At 42.5% G+C, this 19,877-nt stretch overlaps 2 protein-coding genes across 3 annotated transcripts in view; both read left to right on the top strand.

Annotated features, from left to right (window-relative positions):
* The first annotated feature begins 1,930 nt into the window (after positions 1-1,930).
* On the top strand, positions 1,931-12,350 carry ikbke (inhibitor of nuclear factor kappa B kinase subunit epsilon). 2 transcript variants are annotated; one of them, XM_035661137.1, is made up of 21 exons: positions 1,931-2,076; positions 2,744-2,843; positions 3,063-3,200; positions 3,546-3,675; positions 3,757-3,938; positions 5,216-5,376; positions 5,662-5,772; positions 5,897-6,076; positions 7,075-7,271; positions 7,531-7,589; positions 8,194-8,285; positions 8,426-8,527; positions 8,853-8,910; positions 9,269-9,381; positions 9,458-9,534; positions 9,625-9,664; positions 9,764-9,865; positions 10,799-10,895; positions 11,089-11,186; positions 11,286-11,357; positions 11,474-12,350. In XM_035661137.1, the coding sequence occupies exons 2-21, from the start codon at positions 2,745-2,747 to the stop codon at positions 11,535-11,537; spliced, it is 2,172 nt and encodes a 723-aa protein (XP_035517030.1). In that variant the 5' UTR covers positions 1,931-2,076; position 2,744; the 3' UTR covers positions 11,538-12,350. The 2 variants fall into 2 exon arrangements, with proteins under 2 accessions (XP_035517030.1, XP_035517029.1); XM_035661136.1 differs by lacking the exon at positions 1,931-2,076 and adding an exon at positions 2,083-2,295.
* Positions 12,351-13,755: 1,405 nt separating this feature from the next.
* The window catches only part of rassf5 (Ras association domain family member 5), a 23,639-nt gene continuing 17,517 nt past the window's right edge, over positions 13,756-19,877 (top strand). Inside the window, exon 1 of the mRNA XM_035662714.1 lies at positions 13,756-14,594. Coding sequence (XP_035518607.1) covers positions 13,796-14,594 — 799 coding nt within the window. The 5' untranslated portion in view covers positions 13,756-13,795. The remainder of the gene's footprint in view (positions 14,595-19,877) is intronic.

Below are 19,877 nucleotides of genomic sequence, written 5' to 3' on the forward strand. Positions count from 1 at the left end.
ACAGTAATAGCAATAGTAGTTTAATCAAATAGGCCTTATATAATTCTATGTGTAGTTCTTGTAGTAGATCTGTTTTTTAATAAACATTGCTTGCTATAAAGATTCTTGAATTATTTGATGTTTGTAACAATAAAGAGAAAATATTACACATTTCAGAAAATCATCCATTAATATATTGGAAAAAAATGATTGAATATGTTGAAATCTGTGTCTGTCCAAAGTAAGCCAGTAAAACATGATGTGAGGGACCAAAAAAATACTGCACGGAGACACAAATGAGGGGTTTCATTAACCAAAATGTGTAGATGGTCTATTGGAAACAAAACGTGCTTAAGCTGTGTAGACAGAAGAAAAACCTCAATGGATACTCAAGTGGTTTAGTATTACACTTTGTAAACTTGGGAGACTCAAATGCAGAGAGACCGATTCTAAAGATACTCTCTCTTTTAGCCCCTGGTAATGATCAAGCTCCAGAAGTACTGGATCCTACACTTCCCATAATGCAACTCAACAGCGTCTTTTAATAGACCCTTCTTATAAATGCTCACTTCTTTAGAACTCCACACCTTCAGTTTGTAATTTAGGCTCCAACCATACCACTCACAGGTGGAGTAATACTCATTGTGTTGAGTAAGCTAAACTTAGTAAAATCTGTGGAGTTTCCCTTTTACAGAATACAACTACAGGCTAAACCTGTTGGGCAACTAAAGCGTGACATGTAGACAAACGGATAGACACATAGTGTACAGCAATGATACTGAGCTTAAAGCCAGATAGGGTGCCGGGTGGCCCTCTGACCATTTTCTTTAATTCACAGTGAAAATAAATGTATTCATACTGGGAACTGTAATGTGTGTTTATAGCGATCAGCAGTTTCTGCAGTGCTCAGAAGCAGTGACACTTTCTGTGCAGAGTTCTTGTATATCTGAACTGCATTGGGGCACTGAGACTGGATTTGCCTCATTGCAAAGATGAGAGAGAAATAGCAAACAGATGAATTTGCCTTTATTTTACTGTGTTTTGGGCACCATCATGAGTCCAAACATGCTAGCTTTAGTGCAGTGATCCTGTCTGGTAGCACAGCAAGAAAAGAGATTACTACCTTGAAGCCATCTTATGCACATCAACAATCCTAATGTTTTTTTCATTTTAACTGACAGAAATATTATTTGTTTGTTCATTAACTGGCCCCTGGCCTCCTGTCATCTCTTCAAAGGGGCCCCTGGGCAAAGCCAGTTGAGTGTCCTGCTGTACAATGTCTGCAGTATCAGACCAGACAGTGAACATAGAAAGGCTTCAAATACTAAACCATATATAAATGTTAAGTAAGATTAATCTACATTATTATCATCATCATCATTCACAAGACATTGTCTGATTGAAATAAGCCTGCAAGATGCAAAACTCCACTGAGGTCCAAACAAGGGATGTGTGCAGATTTTAAATCTATATATTAAAAGATATGGGAGAGAGGGCATTGGTATCAGATCAGTACTAGGTATCAGTAAATCACTTGAGATGAGATATTGTAACAACAAGGATTTAACAACCTCAGAGAAAAATGTAGCAAACTACAAATCCCAGTGGTCCCCTGCCCAGTCTGTGCATTTCCTCATTACTACATAAACTGAACATGCATGCACAGTCTTGTCACATCAATTCATCTAATGCATCCATCATTCATGTCAATCCATCATATGGTGAGCTGTGTGGTTTATTTTTTTTATTGTGCAAGACCTCAAAAACCCAGTCCAGGACTGCAAAAGCTCCAGCTATGTAGGAGCAAAGCCCACTGCTGATTCAGGATGCCACAGTATATGATAGTTGCTCAATGTCCTCCTATAGGACACAAAATAAAACTGTTAAGTTTGCACTTTACTGTATTTCCGCCATCGTGTATAGCTAGAGTCCGCCCCGCCTGAAACCCACACTTCCTAAATCAGACCCCACGGTGCAGTGCTACCTTTGAGTAGCTCATGAGCTGTCTGAGCCACGTTAAAAGACACGGAGGAGGACTGCTCTCATCCACAGCAGCGGGTCCTCGCTGTACCTGTGCGGAGAGCGGCCATTAGCCAGGTGAGCAGCTGTTTCCGTTTCCCACTACGGAAGAAGTTTGTCTCGTAGGCGTTGTTGTTCTCCGAGGTAGTTGGATTTACGGTAAAAGCTCGGAGCACTTTGTAGCTGTAACTGGTGACTATCGCCATATTTCCCGGGATAAACAGTCGAGCTGCGACCGGCAGACCGGAAGAGGCTATCGAGGGCAGCTGTTAGATTAACGCACCGCGAACAGTACAGGTAAACTAACATTGAACCTAAGTTCACTTACCAAATAGTTCACCTTTAACTGGTTGGACTAAGTGATTGCTAACATAATTAACGTTGTTGTGTTATTAAAACGCGCTGTCAACAAGTTGGCTAATATACTAATTAAACAACATTGTTGTTAACATCTCTATAACGCATAATAACGTATTTTAGTTTGCCTGTGATAACTTAGAGCTGACATTATATCTGACTGCATGTGCATTGATGTTTATGTTAGTTTATAAAGTATAGCTTACTTGACTAGTCAGTTATTATGTATAGTTAGCTCGTTGTTCTGTTTTTCATGATTCATTTGTAATGTTTATCTCTATATCTATCTGAAGAACACAGACAAAGAGGACTTGTCTCTCTCCTCGGCCCCTGTTAATGTTTTTCTAATCCTCTGTCTAATCATTCCCTGTGTGTGTTTTCCCTCCAGCATGTCAGGGTTGACAGGCAGCACAACAAACTACCTCTGGTCTTTACAAGATGTCCTCGGTCAAGGGGCTACTGCCAGTGTCTACAAGGCACGTAACAAGGTAAGGAAACGCTGTGGGTGATTTTTATCATGTTTTTCACTGAGCAGCTCATTCACGTCACTGCTGACATTACCTCAGACGTTTCAGCCCACGTTTGTGGCCCAAAAGCGACATCCAGGATGTGTGATAAGTGGTGATGTGGGCTGTTTTTGACGCTGTGATGTGTTATGCTGATGTAAATGTGTGTGTGTGTGTGTGTGTGTGTGTGTGTGTGTGCAGAAGTCAGGTGAACTGGTAGCCGTAAAGGTGTTTAACACTGTGAGCTACAACCGCCCCCATGAGGTCCAGATGAGAGAGTTTGACATGCTGAGGAAGCTCAACCACAGCAATATTGTACGGCTGTACACTGTGGAAGAGGTAAGGCTGCTGTGAGTGGAGGGAAGACAAAGATCAGATCATTATCACTGAGTAAAACATAGCTGAAGCTATTCCAAATTAGTTTGGAACGTGCAATACATGCATTTGTACACGTGGTCCTACACTGTTAGACAGTGGGATTAGACAGCTTCCGTATTTCCTTTCATACATTTATACATACACACAGTATTTTTCCTCACTAAGTTGAATTGTATTTGCAGTTTTCAATACCAATCATCCCGTTCTTGAGGCACTAAGTTTTCGTAATACCAGTATTTTATAATGTTTACAGTGTTGAAGGAAGTGCATCTCCTAATCTCTCTCACTGTCTCACTCACTCTCTAGCTGCCCTCTAAACACAAGGTACTGGTGATGGAGTATTGTTCAGGAGGAAGTCTGCTCAGCCTGCTCGAGGAGCCAGAAAACGCCTTTGGCCTGCCTGAAACAGAGTTCCTCACAGTTTTGCAGTGTGTCGGTGGGTGTATATCTTGATATTTCCCAATAATTTCATACAGTTACGCCTAAACTGAGGTATGCCTCCCTTTCTTCTCTTCAGTACAGGGCATGAACCACCTGCGAGAAAATGGAGTGGTACACCGGGACATTAAGCCAGGCAACATCATGCGGCAGGTTGGGGAGGACGGCAAGTCTGTTTATAAGCTGACTGACTTTGGAGCAGCAAGAGAGCTGGAAGATGATGAGAAGTTTCTGTCTATCTACGGAACTGAGGAGTATCTGGTAAGATGGATAGACTTAGTGTGTTTGTGCTATCAAAATGACTTTCTTTGCTTGAAGTGACTTTGTAGATGAGTGCATGAGTGCCTAAGCTGCACAATCCTTAAAAAAATGTTCAGGGTCATCCAGATATAAAATGCAGGCAATCGTAACATAGCCTGTCTCCTTCATATTGCTTTACTGCTGCCTTATAGAACATGAGGTGACTTTATGAAAATCTTTTTACTGCCTCAGTGGAGGGGGACATTGCCTAGTGCATTCATGCTCACCCAATGTCCTGGATATATAAAGTAAAGACATCAAAGTAAATTGAAAAAATGTGATGAAATAATATTGCATCAATAAAAAGTATGCTCAGTGGGGCCCTATTTATGGACGGTTATAATATTATTGCACATTTTCTAACCTTCCCTATTAGTTCAGTTCTCCTCCAGGGAAACCTCTCAAGGTTTGGTAGCAGAAACAGCATCGCCTTTCGCTGTTATAATAGCTTTTTCCATTTTTACAGTCTGTTATTGCCACTAATTTCCGTTGCTTCTTTTTATACTCTAGTTGTTTGCTTAGTCTATTACGTGTACTTTTCCATACTAAACCATATTACCTTGACTGCTATAAAAGCCTCATTTCCCCATGAGGATAGCTTACTCTCTAAAAATCTGTATTTTTATATGCTGCATGTAATTGGTAGTTTGTTATGAACCACTGCACGTGAATCCAACTTCGGCTTGATGTGAAAATCCTGTGTCACCAGTGTTTGGTTTCGTAGCAAAAACAACCTGACTGTGTTGAAATGGCTTTGTGAGACAGGCCCTGTGGAGTCCAGAGCTTGAGCCCTCAAAAAAAAATTATTATCAAGACTGGGTCGCCCTCTAGTGGACAAATTAATAAATACATATATTTTAAATGAAGTGCTGCACAAAACATAACAGACCAACAAGGATTGTCTTATGTGATTCATAGTGATTACATGTCTGCCACAATATAATTAATATTTCTAACCAATAAGAATAAATAACAATAGTATATTTCACATATGTGTATATGTGTGACCTATAGGTGCCTACAAAGTTTAACACAATGTTCTCTAATAAAAAAAAAAGGGAGAGAGACTCCCTGGGTAAGAATACATGTTTGGTCAAAAAAAATGCTTTTACTTAACACTTAGCACTTAAGATTAGATGCTAATATTAACTTGATCAACATATACAGCACAATGACTGTATATCCACCTGTAGACCTGTGTGTCTTCTCTTCCTAATGTGTGAAATATGTGTGTGTAGCACCCAGACATGTATGAACGAGCAGTGCTACGAAAGCCTCATCAGAAATCCTACGGAGTGAGTGTAGACCTGTGGAGTATTGGTGTGACGTTTTACCACGCTGCCACCGGGAGTCTTCCCTTCACACCGTATGGAGGACCCCGGAGGAACAAGCCCACCATGTAAGTGTACAGTTTTGTTAATACACACATTTCCGACATTGAATGTGTTCTTAATCTCTACAGGCCGAGTTCCATATCAATATTTGCAAGCATACCACCATGCATTCAGTAGACGGCATTTTTTCTGTGTTAATGAAAACACCACTAAAATATTTTAATTGTACTTCAGATTTCCCCAAAGAGAATTTTTTTTTAGCTGCAAGTTGTTTCTTCAGGAGTCTTGAGATATCAGGCAGAACATGCACCACTATCTTGTTAACCTGACTTGTTTGTTTTGTTGTGTAGGTATAAAATAACTACAGAGAAGCCTATGGGGGCAATAGCAGGAATACAGCGGGTGGCGGATGGACCTATAGAGTGGAGCTACAAACTACCTCACAGCTGCCAGCTCTCTCAGTATGTTACCTAATAAAGAGCATTAAAACATTTATTTGTTTGTGATTCTTTAATGAGAACACATGATGCGAATTCATTTCTTGATCTCCATAAAATTTCTCTTTTTCTGTCTCTTTGTCTGTAGGGGTCTGGCGGTGCAGCTGGTTCCTGTACTAGCAGGTATACTGGAGGCTGACCAAGAGAGGTGTTGGGGTTTTGACCAGTTCTTCACAGCCACCACTGACATACTGCAGCGGCAGCCAGTTCATCTCTTCTCTCTGCAACAGGCCAAGGCACATTGCATCTACATACACCACTACAACACGTAAGTCTGCACAGACGAGTCATTGCACACACTATTCTGATTAAACACTAATAAAGCTGTCTACTGACTACAGGACTGTTAAATTGTAACAGACAGATTTTTTTGGTGGTAAAAAATGTAGGAAAGATGACCAGGATGACATAACTAGGGTGATATTTATTCCAAACTACAGTTTAAAACTGCACAGTTTTACCCAATTTCACACAATATGGGGAAACAGTTTGTTTTAATGGCTGCACAAAAATTGTTGCAGTGCTATGCAAATTGTATTATACCTCTAGAATGTGCTTTACCTGCTCACTTGATGTTCTTGTTTACTATACGGCATGGCACCTGAGTAGATGGACCTATGTAAATGAGGTAGAGCAAGGAGGGATGTTACATTACTTATTGACAACATGACTTATTTAGTTGATTCCACCAACAAGCAAGAATGTGAAGCAATTGCCGAATTATGCAGAATTATGCGTATAATGCTTTTAATTCCTGTAGAGTTTGTACTAAGCTCTAGATTATATCTGTAATCCACACTTGCTTTCATGAAGGCTTTCCCTTTTAGTTGATTGACTTTCCTCGCCTCTAAGCATGGAAGAGCAGAGTGTGTGAGCGCGTGTGTGTGTGTGTGTGTTACAGCCGCAGTTTCTGATCAGAGGCACGTGATGTGAGCTCAATCATGATTTGTTGGTTAGTTCTTACTTTCATGTAACTACAGTTACTGATAGTTATTGTGTCAGTCATTTTTTGTTTGCACTTTCAATATCCCAACAAACAGAATCACAATTATAGCAGTGACTAACGGCACTGACAATTGTTTTTTTTCTACGCCAATATTAAGCCAATTTTTATTTATGTAAGATCTTAGATGTTCTAAAATAATCTCTTGTGTTCATTTAGAGATGTTCGTGGTGAAGCAGCAATATACACATGCTGGGGCCCAGTAATCAGCACAAGTGAATTACTGTTAAATCCTTAATTATTACCATCACCTTGCCTTTCAGGGTGTCGATATTCCTCGAGGAGGTGGCGTCTCAGACTGGTATAGGAGTACAGCTGCAGCATTTACTATACCTGGGTCACAACCTCCCTCTGGAGGGCAACATGAAAGTGGTCAACCTCCCAAGTACTTCACCTGCCCGGCCCCTCATTCTGCTCAGCTACGGGGCTGAAGCAAATACCAGCCTGCCCTTCAGAGAACGTAAGACAGTGAAAGACACCTACACCTTTGATATGTTTCTGTTTCTTAAGCTCTCCTCTTCTAAGAGCTTTGATATCAGGTGTATCCCAGCATCACACAACACATAAATATATTTATGAATCACATGTTTTATGCAAGGTTTTTTTTTTAGTAATATTTATTTGAACACCATTCCCAGATATTAAAAGATGAGTGCATAATGAAGGTTGATTAAAAAGGAAAGTAAGCGGGGTTGTGGGCTTTTTCTTTTCTTTTGTAGTGGAGACTCCAGTCATCCCATCCAGGTTTGATGTAATGGCAGACTACAACTTCTCAAAGGTATTACTGCTCCACTGATGTGTCTATCCCACCCATGCCTTATGTTATTTTTATTTTTAGGGCCCAAGCAGCAAAGCGTTAGGAGAACCCTATTGTATCTGAAGGAATTATTAGGGCCTGGGCAGTAACACGGCAAGGACCCTATTGAAACTGCTCAAATTATTTTTCTTTCAGCAAATGAATCTCATTAGTGGAGGCTGCAACATGCTCCAAAACTCATGAAACGCGGCACACATGTTGTTTTGGATGGAAAGTTATCAAAATCTTGAGTTCTCATCAAAGGCCGTGGCGTGGTGTCAAAAATAAATCTGCCCTGAACACATCTACATGCCAATATTCAGTTCTACTCATAGCGCCACTTACTGGCAACAAAAAGTAAGCCTTATATGGCAATTTCCGTGACATTTGCACGGATCAGTGTGTGCGTGATATGCTGGCGCAGGACCTGGCCGCAGCACACCAGTTCCACCCATGCGTGGAATGCGAGGGCCCATTCATCACTGCTTGCAACTTTAATTTATATTTGAATTTTGTGTATAATAAGCCTCCAATTCATTTATTATTATTATTATTATTATTTATTATCTCCCCCTCTTCTCTGCAGGTAATAGTGGGAGTTGTCCACCAGTATCTGAGGATAGTACAGTTGCTGCACACACACCGAGAGCTGCTACTGCAAGGATACTACAGCTACATGTGAGACACACACACACATGCTAAAATAAGGATTAGTTGTTTCACTGCACTGAATGATAAACGACTAGTTAATGACCCTTGTTAAATTCTTTTCCCCTCCATTTCTCCCCCTTGTCCTCCTCTCTCACACTGTTCCCCAGGATGAGGTTGCGCAGGGAGTGTGGAGAAGCAATGCACAGTATTGCGATGATCACCATTAGACTGCAGTCTTGCCTCAACACAGAACACAGGATTTACACACTGTGAGTTTGTCTACACACTGAGCTAAATAAAAGGACAATGTTTGTATGACATTTGTATGGCATTATGCAGTAGTAGCAGTTTACAGCAGTAGAGCAAATTGAGCTGTTCTTGCTTTTTGAGCTACCATTTGCCACCGTGAAGGTGATGTAGGTTTGGATTGTTTACTGTATGAATGTAGTGAATTCTGAGATATGTAATTTGTTGACAAATGTAGACCAAGTGCATCGCTTACATTTTATATGTTGTCATAATATAATTCACATCCACCTCCTCTTCCTTTTTTTCTTCCTCCTCCCATTTCTTTTGTATCTTAATTTCTTTTAGAGGCCACTACGCTTCAGAAAACCAAGGTTCAGCTGATAACGGTCAAAAGCTGAAGCTGGTGAGTTGTGTCAGGAAAAAGCATCACAGAGGCCAGCTTGACTGCTGTGGCTGATGGTGTTGGAAACTGGGTTTTTTTCATATTTAAATGTATTCATCCCTTCATTCATGAGTGGAGATCATAACACAAGAGTGGTGACAAAGGGGATGGCATGCAGCAAAGGCGTTACACACTTTTAACCAGACTCTTCCTGTTTGAATGCCCAACTGTTGGCAGGTGTCGACCCTGCTGACGGATACTTATAGGGATGAATTGCCTAATTACTAATCCAGGATAATGGACTGTGAACCATTAATCCTGTGGCAGACTTGTGATTTGTTGATTCAGGTATCAGAGTGTGTGGCTGCTGTCTCTACAGGTCCATGAGCACTTGCCTATATACGCTGCTGGCATCCAAGAGTTTCAGAACCGACTGGACCATCTGCAGATTGAACAGGCCAAGCTCGCAGAGACGCTGGCCAATGACAAGAGGTACTCAGGGATTCAAAGCTTCAGGGTGATCTTGTGGCTTTGTGGTGTTTGGACTCTGACCTCTTGTCTCCCACAGCTGTCAGAAGATGGAGATGCTGCTGCAGAAGATAATGACAATTCATCAGCATTATCGTAAAGACAGACTTACCGGCAGTATGTATGTTTATTTGTTGGTAAATGCTGTGTATTTAACTCTTTATGTTTATGGTAAAATTGACAATACCTTTTCTTATTTTTCTTCAGAGTTGGCATACAATGATGAGCAAATCCACAAGTTTGAGAAGTGAGTATGTGTCCACACAGCTGCAGTCCGGCTCAGCCAGCATGTGAAGGGGTTTATCCTGAGCTCTCCTGTAATCTACTTGTCACTCTCCCTTCCCAGAATCCACCTGTCATCCCACATTAAGCGAGTGAAATCTCTCTTTAGAGAGGACTGCTTGCAGAGATACAAAGAACTTTTGGCCTCAACAAGGACATGGAGCAGGTCAGAGCAGGCCCTCGGGTCACATTATTAAACTGCAAACAGAGTAGACTAGATTCACCTCAGCTGTGTTATTTCAACCACTGTTGACTATTTACAACAAAATAACTGTTTGATTGGTTTGACAGCCATTCACACAGATGATGAAAGCTTATATAAAGAAGATTAACACAGGACAGTAGGACATTGCTATTCAGCAGTCCCTCTCATACAGATTAAGTCAGTAGTCTGCTTTATTAATCCTTAATTCACATTTGTTTAGCAAGTGATTTAGAGATTGTAAATTTTATCACAATTCACTCTGTTGTCACATTGAGCAATTCATTCATTCAAATCACACTTTGAATTTTGATTTTGCATAATGATGTGGTAGGTGTAACCTGATCTGAATCTATCTGGATATCCCCAGTTCAAATCTTAACTAATAGGAAACAGTGTTTGTGGCTTTGTTTAATCATATACTGTTTAGTCAAAAGTCTGGTTGCATATTGCACATTGATACAAGGCTTCCCAGACCCATTGGAACAGCAGTAGTGCACATCTGTTTTCAGCTGTGAACGTGTGTGTGTGTGTGTTCCCATACAGTGAAGATTTGTAACTAAATTGGTAGCTAAAGCCTTGATTAAGGTTTGTGAACTGTACAAGTTTGGTTAAGGTTCAAGTATTGTTGAAAAAAGATCAAAAGACGAAGATGAAATTATGCTGGAAATATATTTTTTAAAAATCAATTACTTAATGAATAATTAACAAATTATCCAGATTATCTGTCAACACATTTTTGCTCATTTAACAACCTAGTTGATTTCAGTCTTAAAACTGAACAAATTTTATTATTCCCAGTTGTTTACTCGTCTGTTTTGGATTCCAGCGGGCACTGGCACATTGTAACAGTGGTAGCTTTGACGTACTGAGGTTTGTCTCTGCTCGTTTTTGCAGTGTTTTACTGGAGATGCAGACCCGACTGCAGGATTTCAGCTCTTTCTCCACAGGCTTGTTGGCAGACCTGCAGATGAGTGAGCAGCGCCAAAATAAGGTCAACATTTCACTTTATCTTTGCATCTGCAACTTAGATCTAACGTTTTAATCTAACAGTATGCACAAAGACCTGCCCTGAGAAAGTTATTAAATATTTTGGATATTGTTTTCTATTAGATAGATTTGGAAGTATTATTTCAATGGTTATATTAGTGATGACACTAATGTAACATCTCTTCTGTCCTCCTCAGGCTCTGGACGGGATCCTTATCAGTCTGCAGTCCAGTAGAGCAGGACAACAACAGCAGCCAGGAACCACATCCATCAACAAGGACCAGATGGTCTCCAGGTGTGTATGTGTGTGTGTGTGTGTGTGTGTCAGTGTGTGAGTGTGAGCGCAAGATAGAGACAGTTCCCCAATCGCCCTGATAACATCTCTTTGTTCTAGGATGCACCGTCTGAAGGAGGAAATGGAGATTTTGGTGAGAGAGCTACAGTGTAACAACAGCGTTATTGAGAGGTCAGTTGAGCAACCAACTTCCTGTTATAACACCTCCCTCTCTGAAACTCACACCCCCATAATACAGTAGGTGAGAAGGTATGATATTGATTGTTTTTATTTGTTTTTTCCTACAGCCTGGGAGCAGTGAACTCGCCAGCAGCTCTGGAGCCAAGCTTGGCCCGACCTTCTACGCTGTGACAAAAAAAAGTGCAGCATCTTTGCATCTTAACTCACAAATGCACATACACACTCTCTGACAAACACCACATTTTTACTGCCACTCATGAACTGTTATGGACAATGTACTGGATCGTCTTTCAAGGACCGGCTGCAGCTTTTGCTGTAGGAAGAGGAAGCAGCCAAAGACAATCAATAAAATGTGAATCTCAATTAAGAGATAAGATGCACAGAATGGAGAAGGAGGAAACGCAGCTGATGGATTTTTAGTCAGCGTGTTTGTGTGTGCGTGTGCTTGGTGAATGCAGCAGTTCAATATAAACCTCATTAATGCCTTTAGTGTTATTGTATTTCTAATAGGCTGCCAGAGTGATGGACATCAAGATAAATCAAAATGAATGCAAAGTCAGCTGCTGGAGCATTTATCTAAGGCTGTGTTTCTTTTTTGTCCCACAGAAGAAGCAGTGCGACATCTGGAGGAACTTAAATGTTTACTTTAACCAGACTGACTGAATATCTGTGTGTCTGTCGTCTGCTGTCCTTTTCTCTAATGCTTGATCATTCAAATGGATTCATGTGACTTCATTTCAAGGTTTACTTCGGGTATATTATTGTCAATTCAATAAAGTTATAGTAATTGATTACGTCATTGGTTGTCAGCGTCTCCAAGCACACAGCACTTTTAAAGTTACATTTCTTACTCTTCCTGTTTATGTTTAACGTGAACAGTAAGTTATTCCTTTTATTATAGGTTTCACTGTAAAAGAGAAGTAATATCAGGGAAACTCAGCACTTACCACTGTGTGTCCTTTTTAACAGAACTACATAAAGCCAACACGGTCTAGTGACATTACACTGAAATGACATTAGCCAGCTTGGTTCACATGCTGGGGAAACCCCAGGGTCTGTTTGTTTATAAAGGGGTCAGAGGTGTGCATGAGGGTATATATATATATATATTTGCGGTTATAAACATTTTTTGCCATATTTTCAACTCTTGTTTTTACAAATGATGTCTGTTATGAAAACCATTTCATGCCCCCACTTATAAGTGTAGCGTGGCAGAATAATAACTGTGAGGATGAATCACTCTATTCTGTCAGTAAGGTCACAAATGACTGTGAGGCAACAGTACACTCATATTCAGTCTGTACTCAAATTACTTTAACATTAAATTTGGTGTGGGTAGGTTTAACTCTACTGAAAAGATAAAAGGTCTCAAACAAAAACAGAAAACAAGTGAGCTGTTGTGACACGGCAAAGTACAGAATGAAATTGAAAGTCTTTGACACAGTGTGTGTAGGAGTGGTGTAGGTGACCTCGGGGGCTTTCTCTGCTCAGTTAGGGGGATAAGCCTAACTGCCGCTGTGGTTTTGTTCTGCTCATATGACGTGCTCTTGGCAAAGTGGAAAATTTGCTAACTTTCCTCTTCCTAACCTACACAAAGAAGTGTGACATTGTGTTTTTTATCACTTTATTATATATTTTTTAACTTTAAACTTGCGTATAAGTCCAGCTGTGTCAGTCCTGTTTCATATGTAGTTAATGTTATTTGATTGTTATGGGTTTTTTTAGATAAGTGGTTGAGCTCTGTGTAGTTTCAACAGTGACACAACTCTTCTGCCCAGCCCTCTTTAGCACCAATAAAAAGTAATGAATAATTGATTACATACAACAGATGGCTTTTCCATTTTAAAGAATGGTAACTGTATGCCAAAGACATTGCTCTTTAATATTTTTCCATACCAGCTTATTTTAAATATTGGCATGGTAGCCTACAGACATTTTAAATATTAAAATATTATGTTATGTTCCCTGTGTCATACTTCTACTTAACCCAGTCTCTGGTAGCTCTCTACAGACTCTTCATCTGTGATTGTGGTTTCTGGTTTCTGCTAGTCTACTTTTAGTAGTGGTTTCAGAAGTTTTTTGCTATGACTACAGTTAAAGTAAATAACCTAAGTGTTAGTAACAAAACAGCTAACAACTTACAATGAGTCGCCATAAGTAAAGTGTTGTCGTCCAGTGAATTAGTGCTTAATAATTCATTAAGTAATACCAAATCAAACCAGCACAGTATAAACCAAGAACTAGCGCGCGCTCCTGTCGCTTTAAAACGGAGCGCGCTCGCGGCATTTAAAGCCGCCAGATCCCCTGCGTCACTACTACACGCTTGTCGCGGGCGTGAATTGAGTTTACATTCAGGGCACGGAGTAAAAACACGCACTAATACACACTCCGATCAGCCAAACACACACGCACTACAGGGGAACAGGATAATGGCGTCTGTGAGTGTGGTGGGGCAGCACCCGGGTCCGCACGCACTGGACTCGGAACGGTTCAAACTGGCCAGCAGAAAGAAACTGAAGAAGACATTGTCCCGGGAGAAGATGATGTTCAGGAGAAGCTGCGGGAGCAGCGGAGAGTCCGGCTCGGTCACTACTGAAGCAAAATCGGAAACTCATCCCTTGTCTCCGGGACCAGTGGGAGCAACGGCGGCGAGAGGAGGAATGATACCCGGTGAGGGATGCGGAGCTCCGGCCGCCACAGCTGCGCCACGTAGCCCGGACCGGGGCACGGAGAAGGGCAGCACGGACTGTGACCGGCACTCCTCAGCCAGGACTCGACAGAGTCAGACCGGGCACATTACCGGAGACTGTAACAGCAACGTCGACTGGGACACGAACCACAACACAGGTGGTCGGAGGGGGACTTCACTCAGGAGGTTGGGCGTCAATGTCATGCCAGGCGGGTCGGTTACGAACGGACACAAAGGACCGAGACGAGACACCTGGAGCGGAGACAGCAGACAGCGGAGCATCTCCTCCTCCATGCCGGCACAGGGAGAGAGCAGCGGGCTGCAGCTGGAGCGGCTCACACAGGGCAGGACTGGAGTCGTCAGGCTGGCCCGCACCGAGCCTCCCCGCAGGGAGGCCTGGTCCATCTTTCCCCGGGGTAAGGACCCCCGGGTGAGGACCGAGAAAGGCGAAGGACACAGGTTCGAGGTCAAGCCCGTTACACGGGACTGGTGTGACGCCTGCAGCTGTCAGATCAGTGCACAGGCACTCAAGTGTCAAAGTAAGTAGTTGTACTCTATCAGATCATGTATTGAGAGTGTGTCTGTGCGTGCCAGTGGAGAGGAGTGATATTAGTCAGCCACTGACACTGCTTCATATATGAATATACTCACACTGTACATGTACAACTCCTTAGGTGAATGCTTGTATTTCCCCCTGCAAGAGGTCTTATTTCTGGTCCACCATTAGATTATTTTATGAGGGGTTATCTGGGTGCTAAACTCTTCCACTCGTCTGTGTGTTTGTACACACAAAAAAAAACTGCACATCTCTTTGTGAGTGAGCCAGTGTGACAAGGGAGGACATTTCCAAGTATTTTGCTCCACAGACAAAGCCAAAAAACCCTTCCATGGAAAGCCCATTATCTTGTCCTTCCAGCTCTGCCTCCCAGAGTTCTCAGTCAGTGATTTGCAGCCTCGGCTCAAAGAGTGAGGGGAAAGATAGAATTCACAGTGGTGCATTGGTGAAATCCAGAAACACAACGGAAATGTCTGTAAAGCTTGTGTGCTATTTATTTGTTCCAGGAGGCGCACAGATGTAATAGGGACACCTCAAAGCAGTATTTTTCCTTGAAATATTGTATATTGAAGTCCCCATTTAAACCTCTTTAAACCTTTTATTTTACATTTGTTGTGCCTGATATCCCTGGAGTCACATACCTGACTGAACATACCGCTGTGAGCGGCTCAGGCTCTGATGAGATCACTCCCACCAGCACAGCTCTGGGACACACACACAGAGATTGGGACAAGCCAATTTCACCTGGCAGCGCGCGTATGTGTTTAATCTAGCTCGAGCATATACATGTACACAGACACACACACTGGGCTTAACCTGAAGAGGTTTTGTGTGTTTGGTGCATACTGTACATGCAGGCTGTGTCTGAGAGCATGCGGCTGCTGAGTTGGCATTGTGTCAGCAGCACTCTGTCACAGGGAGGCTGCAGCTGCACGGCAGTGTGAGATAAAGCAATTGAAGAGGGGATTTAAAGTGAGGGAAGAAAGGGACAGATAAGGAACGGACCGGCTGGAATTAAGGAACAGAGCTGAGGGGAATAAGGAAGTGAAAGGATGACGAGTAGGTGGAAAAATAAATGAAAGAAATAGCGGAAAGAAGTGGAGGGAGGCGTGCTGATGGGAATGAGGAGAGACGGGGTGCTAGAACAAGAGCAATGGGGAGGAAAGAGAGCCAATGCGAGTGAGGGATAGGGAAAAAGAGCGAGAGTTTGTCCAGCACTGCAGAGCTGTCTGATTTAGTGTGCTATCAGCATGAGCTCAGTGGAGCGAGAGCAGTGATTACTGGAGCACTATTCACAAACACACACACACACACACACACACACACAGTCATCATGAGTTTCTTTACAACCCAAGAACTTTCACTGAGTGTTTTGTTCTTATGGACCAAGCTAATTAGCTGTAGTCTAACGCTGCCAGCAGCTCTCTCTCTCTCTTCTAGAGCGGACTCTCTTTTCTGCTCCCTTTTCTCGGAAAACATCAGAGGTACGCAGTCATGGGGTCACCGGGACATTTATGACAAGCAATACAAATGTAGGCATTTCAGGGTATTTTTGTGGGGAGAAACACAACCAAAACTGCCAAAATAGAAACAGCACGCACACACACATGCTCGTCTTTCAACTACACCCAGCAAATAACAGGGAGTGAGAGAAGGAGGCCTTGCAACCATAAACAACCATCACTCTGCGTCTTTGTCTTGTTGTAGCCTGGCTCTCTCTGTCTGTCTTTAATTTATCACCCTCCCCGTATCTGTGCTGGCTTTGTTGCGTACGAAGCTTATAGGAGCAGCAATGCAGCTCTTCTCCCCTGGGACAGGGACTGTTGTGATGTGGCCTTGCCCTACAGTGGAATCTGTCAATCTAGCCAGAGCTCCCAGTCTCATAGTCTGCTGCTCTGTCTCTGTGTAATCCTATGGCTGCCTTTCGTCTGTATGTTCTCTATCTTTATTGCTCCTCTCGGGAGTTAGGGGGGAGTTTGATTTGTGGCATATCCACGCTATACAACAACTCCCACGCTATATGTGCAAAAAAAACATACAGATGAGAGCCATATGTGGCATCAAGCCCTAATGAGCCATTAAATAATGACCAATATGAGCAACATGTCTGATAAGTGTGACAGTCTAGACATCTATGAGCTCTATGTATCTGTTTTACTGACATGAATGAACTCCACTGTCTAACACTATTATTACATGTACAGGAAAACACACATCTACAGTGTCATACACACACACAGAAATATAAATACTATATATGAATGTCCTATATGGCTAAGCGTTATATGAATCTGTACACTAGAAGTGTGGTATCCTGTCAGTGGCTGTTGTTCTCAGGATTTGAGTTGTCATCTCTCAGTCGTGTGCCGCTGGTCAGGGAAGGCCGGGAGTGAGGGAGGGGAATGGCAGCCTCCTTAATCCCAGCTCTGGGTGCCTCCTGCCTGGGATTATGTCTCTGGGATGGAGAGGTTGGGATTACAGACAGGCAGACAGAGTCAGACGTCAGATTAATATTTAATTAAAGCTTCCAGGGAACCATGCTGTTGTAGCACCGGTGCTCTGACGCACTGGGGTTGGTCCTAAAGCTTCTAAGCATCCGATGACCAATTAATGCCTTGTAACACACTGATATACTTCATACACAGATTTAAACCCACCTGAATGATTTGTACATGCATTTAAGCAGTTAATCAATACCTTATAACAAGGATTGGTTCAAAATCTAATGCTACATTATTGTGTGTCGTCAACCATTGACTGTGTGTTTATACACTGCTTGTGAATGCTAAATAGGGGTTTAAAATTAAGTGTTACCTAAAAGGGTAATCAAGAGAACAATTATTCAATTCATTGATTTATTGCTTAGTCTATATTGCAGTTTGCTGTAGCCCAAGGTGGCAACCTCCACCTTCACTGATGATATAAAACAGAAGAAAACTGCAAATTGGCACATTTGAGAGGCTGGAATCAGAAACTTAATATCTAAATAAATGATCAAAATAGTTGTCAATGAATCTTCTGTTGCTCTCGCTAATTTAGTACTAACTATATTCATTAACTGGCACTCCAGAGATTGTTCAAAGTGGCCACGTTTGCATGAATGTCTTTCACCTTCACTGTGTACTTTGGTTTGTTCTTGGTCCTGCAGGTACTGTAGCGTAATCTCTGCTCGTTGTGTTCGAGCACTGTAGGGCAAGGTGAATGCTCCAGAGGTCAGAGCTCCTCCAAACATAACATAAAAAGAACTACGTATGTGAGCTCACATAGGTCTTTTCATATATCTGTGTGAATATTTGCAAGCAGAGATGTGTATCTTTGTTGCTACAGTGCATGTAGCAGATGTGGGGTCGTGTGCTGGTCACTGCAGAGACAGGGAGGGATACTCGCATTGACACATGGCTGCCAGTAAAGCACACACAACCAAACACACACACACACACGTTTGCCACAGACCTCCACAGTAACCCTCCCAGTGTATTCTTTATGCCCCATGGCATTCCTGATCTCTCTCCAGAGGATGTTATTTTTCCCCTAAATCCCCATCTCTTCCTTATTTTACCTCTTCCCTAGGTCTACACAATGCAGACCTTGTCTCAGGAATCATTTAGCCCTTTCACATTGGTCCTCTCAGAGCTCCATTCACAGTGGAAGAAGAAAACATTGGAGGCGGGTTGCGTTAAATGGCTCATAACCTTCTTGTGCCGACATACCATTGCTACCGCTCTGCCAGATCCTGCGATGAATATAGTTTTAACTAGACAAAACATTCTTTAAGAGCTCATATGTCTTAAGTTGAAAACACACAGAATCTGAGTACAAGGCTGAATTGAATATTGAAGAAAGCTATAGAGATGTTAATCAAATCACCCTTCTATTATACTGTATTTGTCTTCAGTATAAGTTCATTTGTTTTGTTCCGTTTCTTTGAACCAACCTGTGTACATGGAAAAAAAAGCCTCAATCGCCCACTGCTAGCATTTTTTGTCTTGATTTTAAAAAAGGAAATGACAAGATGGGGCGTGCAGATAAGGGTTTTTGTTTTTGCAGAAAGACCTGCGTGGTGTTTTGTGCTCCTCGCTGTGCCTTGCTGCTCAGCTGTATGTATGGCAGAACAGTGGGGATTTTTAACTGGGCTATATTTAGGTCGCCCTTGGTGGATAGTGATAGGAGGACTGCAGAGGAAGAGGTGGTAAGGGCAGGAAGGATGAAATAAAGACATTCTTAAGCACTTACTTTGAGGTTGATTGTGGAATTTTGGATTGAAAACAAAAAAGCATGTGACATCATAGTCGGTGCTGCAGTGACAAAAAAGATTGCATCAGACCATAACCTTCTTATGGCATTTCTCGTGATTATGTCATACTCTTGTGAGTGAAACTGGTGAGCACATCCTGTTCCTCCAAACTCTTTTTCTCTCAATTTTAGAAGTAGGGCAGAAGAACTCCCAGTAGCTCTCTTTCTCTCTATCTCTTTCACAGTGCATATTAAAAACCGACGGACTGCGCATCACCTCTCCCCACACATTCAAGCAGCACCCACACACACACACACACACACACACTTGATGACACTTGGTGATGCATGTCCTTTTGCACTGACAAGATATGTCACAGTTGTTGGGGTTAGGCAGGATGGCTGACTCACATCCCCTCAACCAGGCTGTAGGGTTTTCACACCAAGGAGACAGAAAAGGGGGAGAAGAGAGGACTGTGTGTCGGTAACCACCTCTGCAGTGGTCTGTGACGTTTCTGCTCTATTGTACGGCGATCCCACCGTGTTCTCGACTTCTGAATGAAGTGTGCACAGCCTGCCGCTGAGGGGAACAGAAAGGAGAAAGGCTCCTGTTGCTGAGAAAAGAAAGGAGAGGGGAAAAGGATAGAGACGGCAGGATCGTGAGGGGGGTCTCTGTCTCTTTAAGCTGGCTGTTTGTTACTGCAGAGTGTGTGGGTGCTGCAGTGGAGACAGAGAGAGGGAGAGAGAAAGAGGGGAGAGAGGAAGAGAGAGAGGATGAGGGAGCATTGGTAACAGAGAGACGTTGGGGCAGAACAAGTTGTGCAGCAGAGATTCATGGCTCATGTCCGCACGCTGAGGTGTGACGAAGACCAGTAAGGTGCCGACCAGAGGAGAAAAAGTGTGAGGGAAGCAGAGAGGGGAGAGCATTAGGGAGCGTGTGAGGAGTACAGGTGGAGGGGTGGCAGAGCGAGTGGAGAGGGGGCTGTTTATTCGGAGCGTGGCACCAGTGGCAGAGTGGCTACGCTGGGATGGC

Source organism: Morone saxatilis, unplaced genomic scaffold, assembly GCF_004916995.1.
Source record: "Morone saxatilis isolate NCDOM2014 unplaced genomic scaffold, NCSU_SB_2.0 Contig18, whole genome shotgun sequence".
Taxonomy (NCBI): Eukaryota; Metazoa; Chordata; class Actinopteri; family Moronidae; genus Morone; species Morone saxatilis.

Excerpts from the sequence above, each read along its gene's own strand:
- ikbke (XM_035661137.1), top strand. The coding sequence starts at position 2,745 with ATGTCAGGGTTGACAGGCAGCACAACAAACTACCTCTGGTCTTTACAA. Across the intron at positions 9,535-9,624 it reads TAAAGACAGACTTACCGGCA|AGTTGGCATACAATGATGAG; the intron begins GTATGTATGTTT and ends ATTTTTCTTCAG. Across the intron at positions 9,665-9,763 it reads CAAATCCACAAGTTTGAGAA|AATCCACCTGTCATCCCACA; the intron begins GTGAGTATGTGT and ends CTCCCTTCCCAG.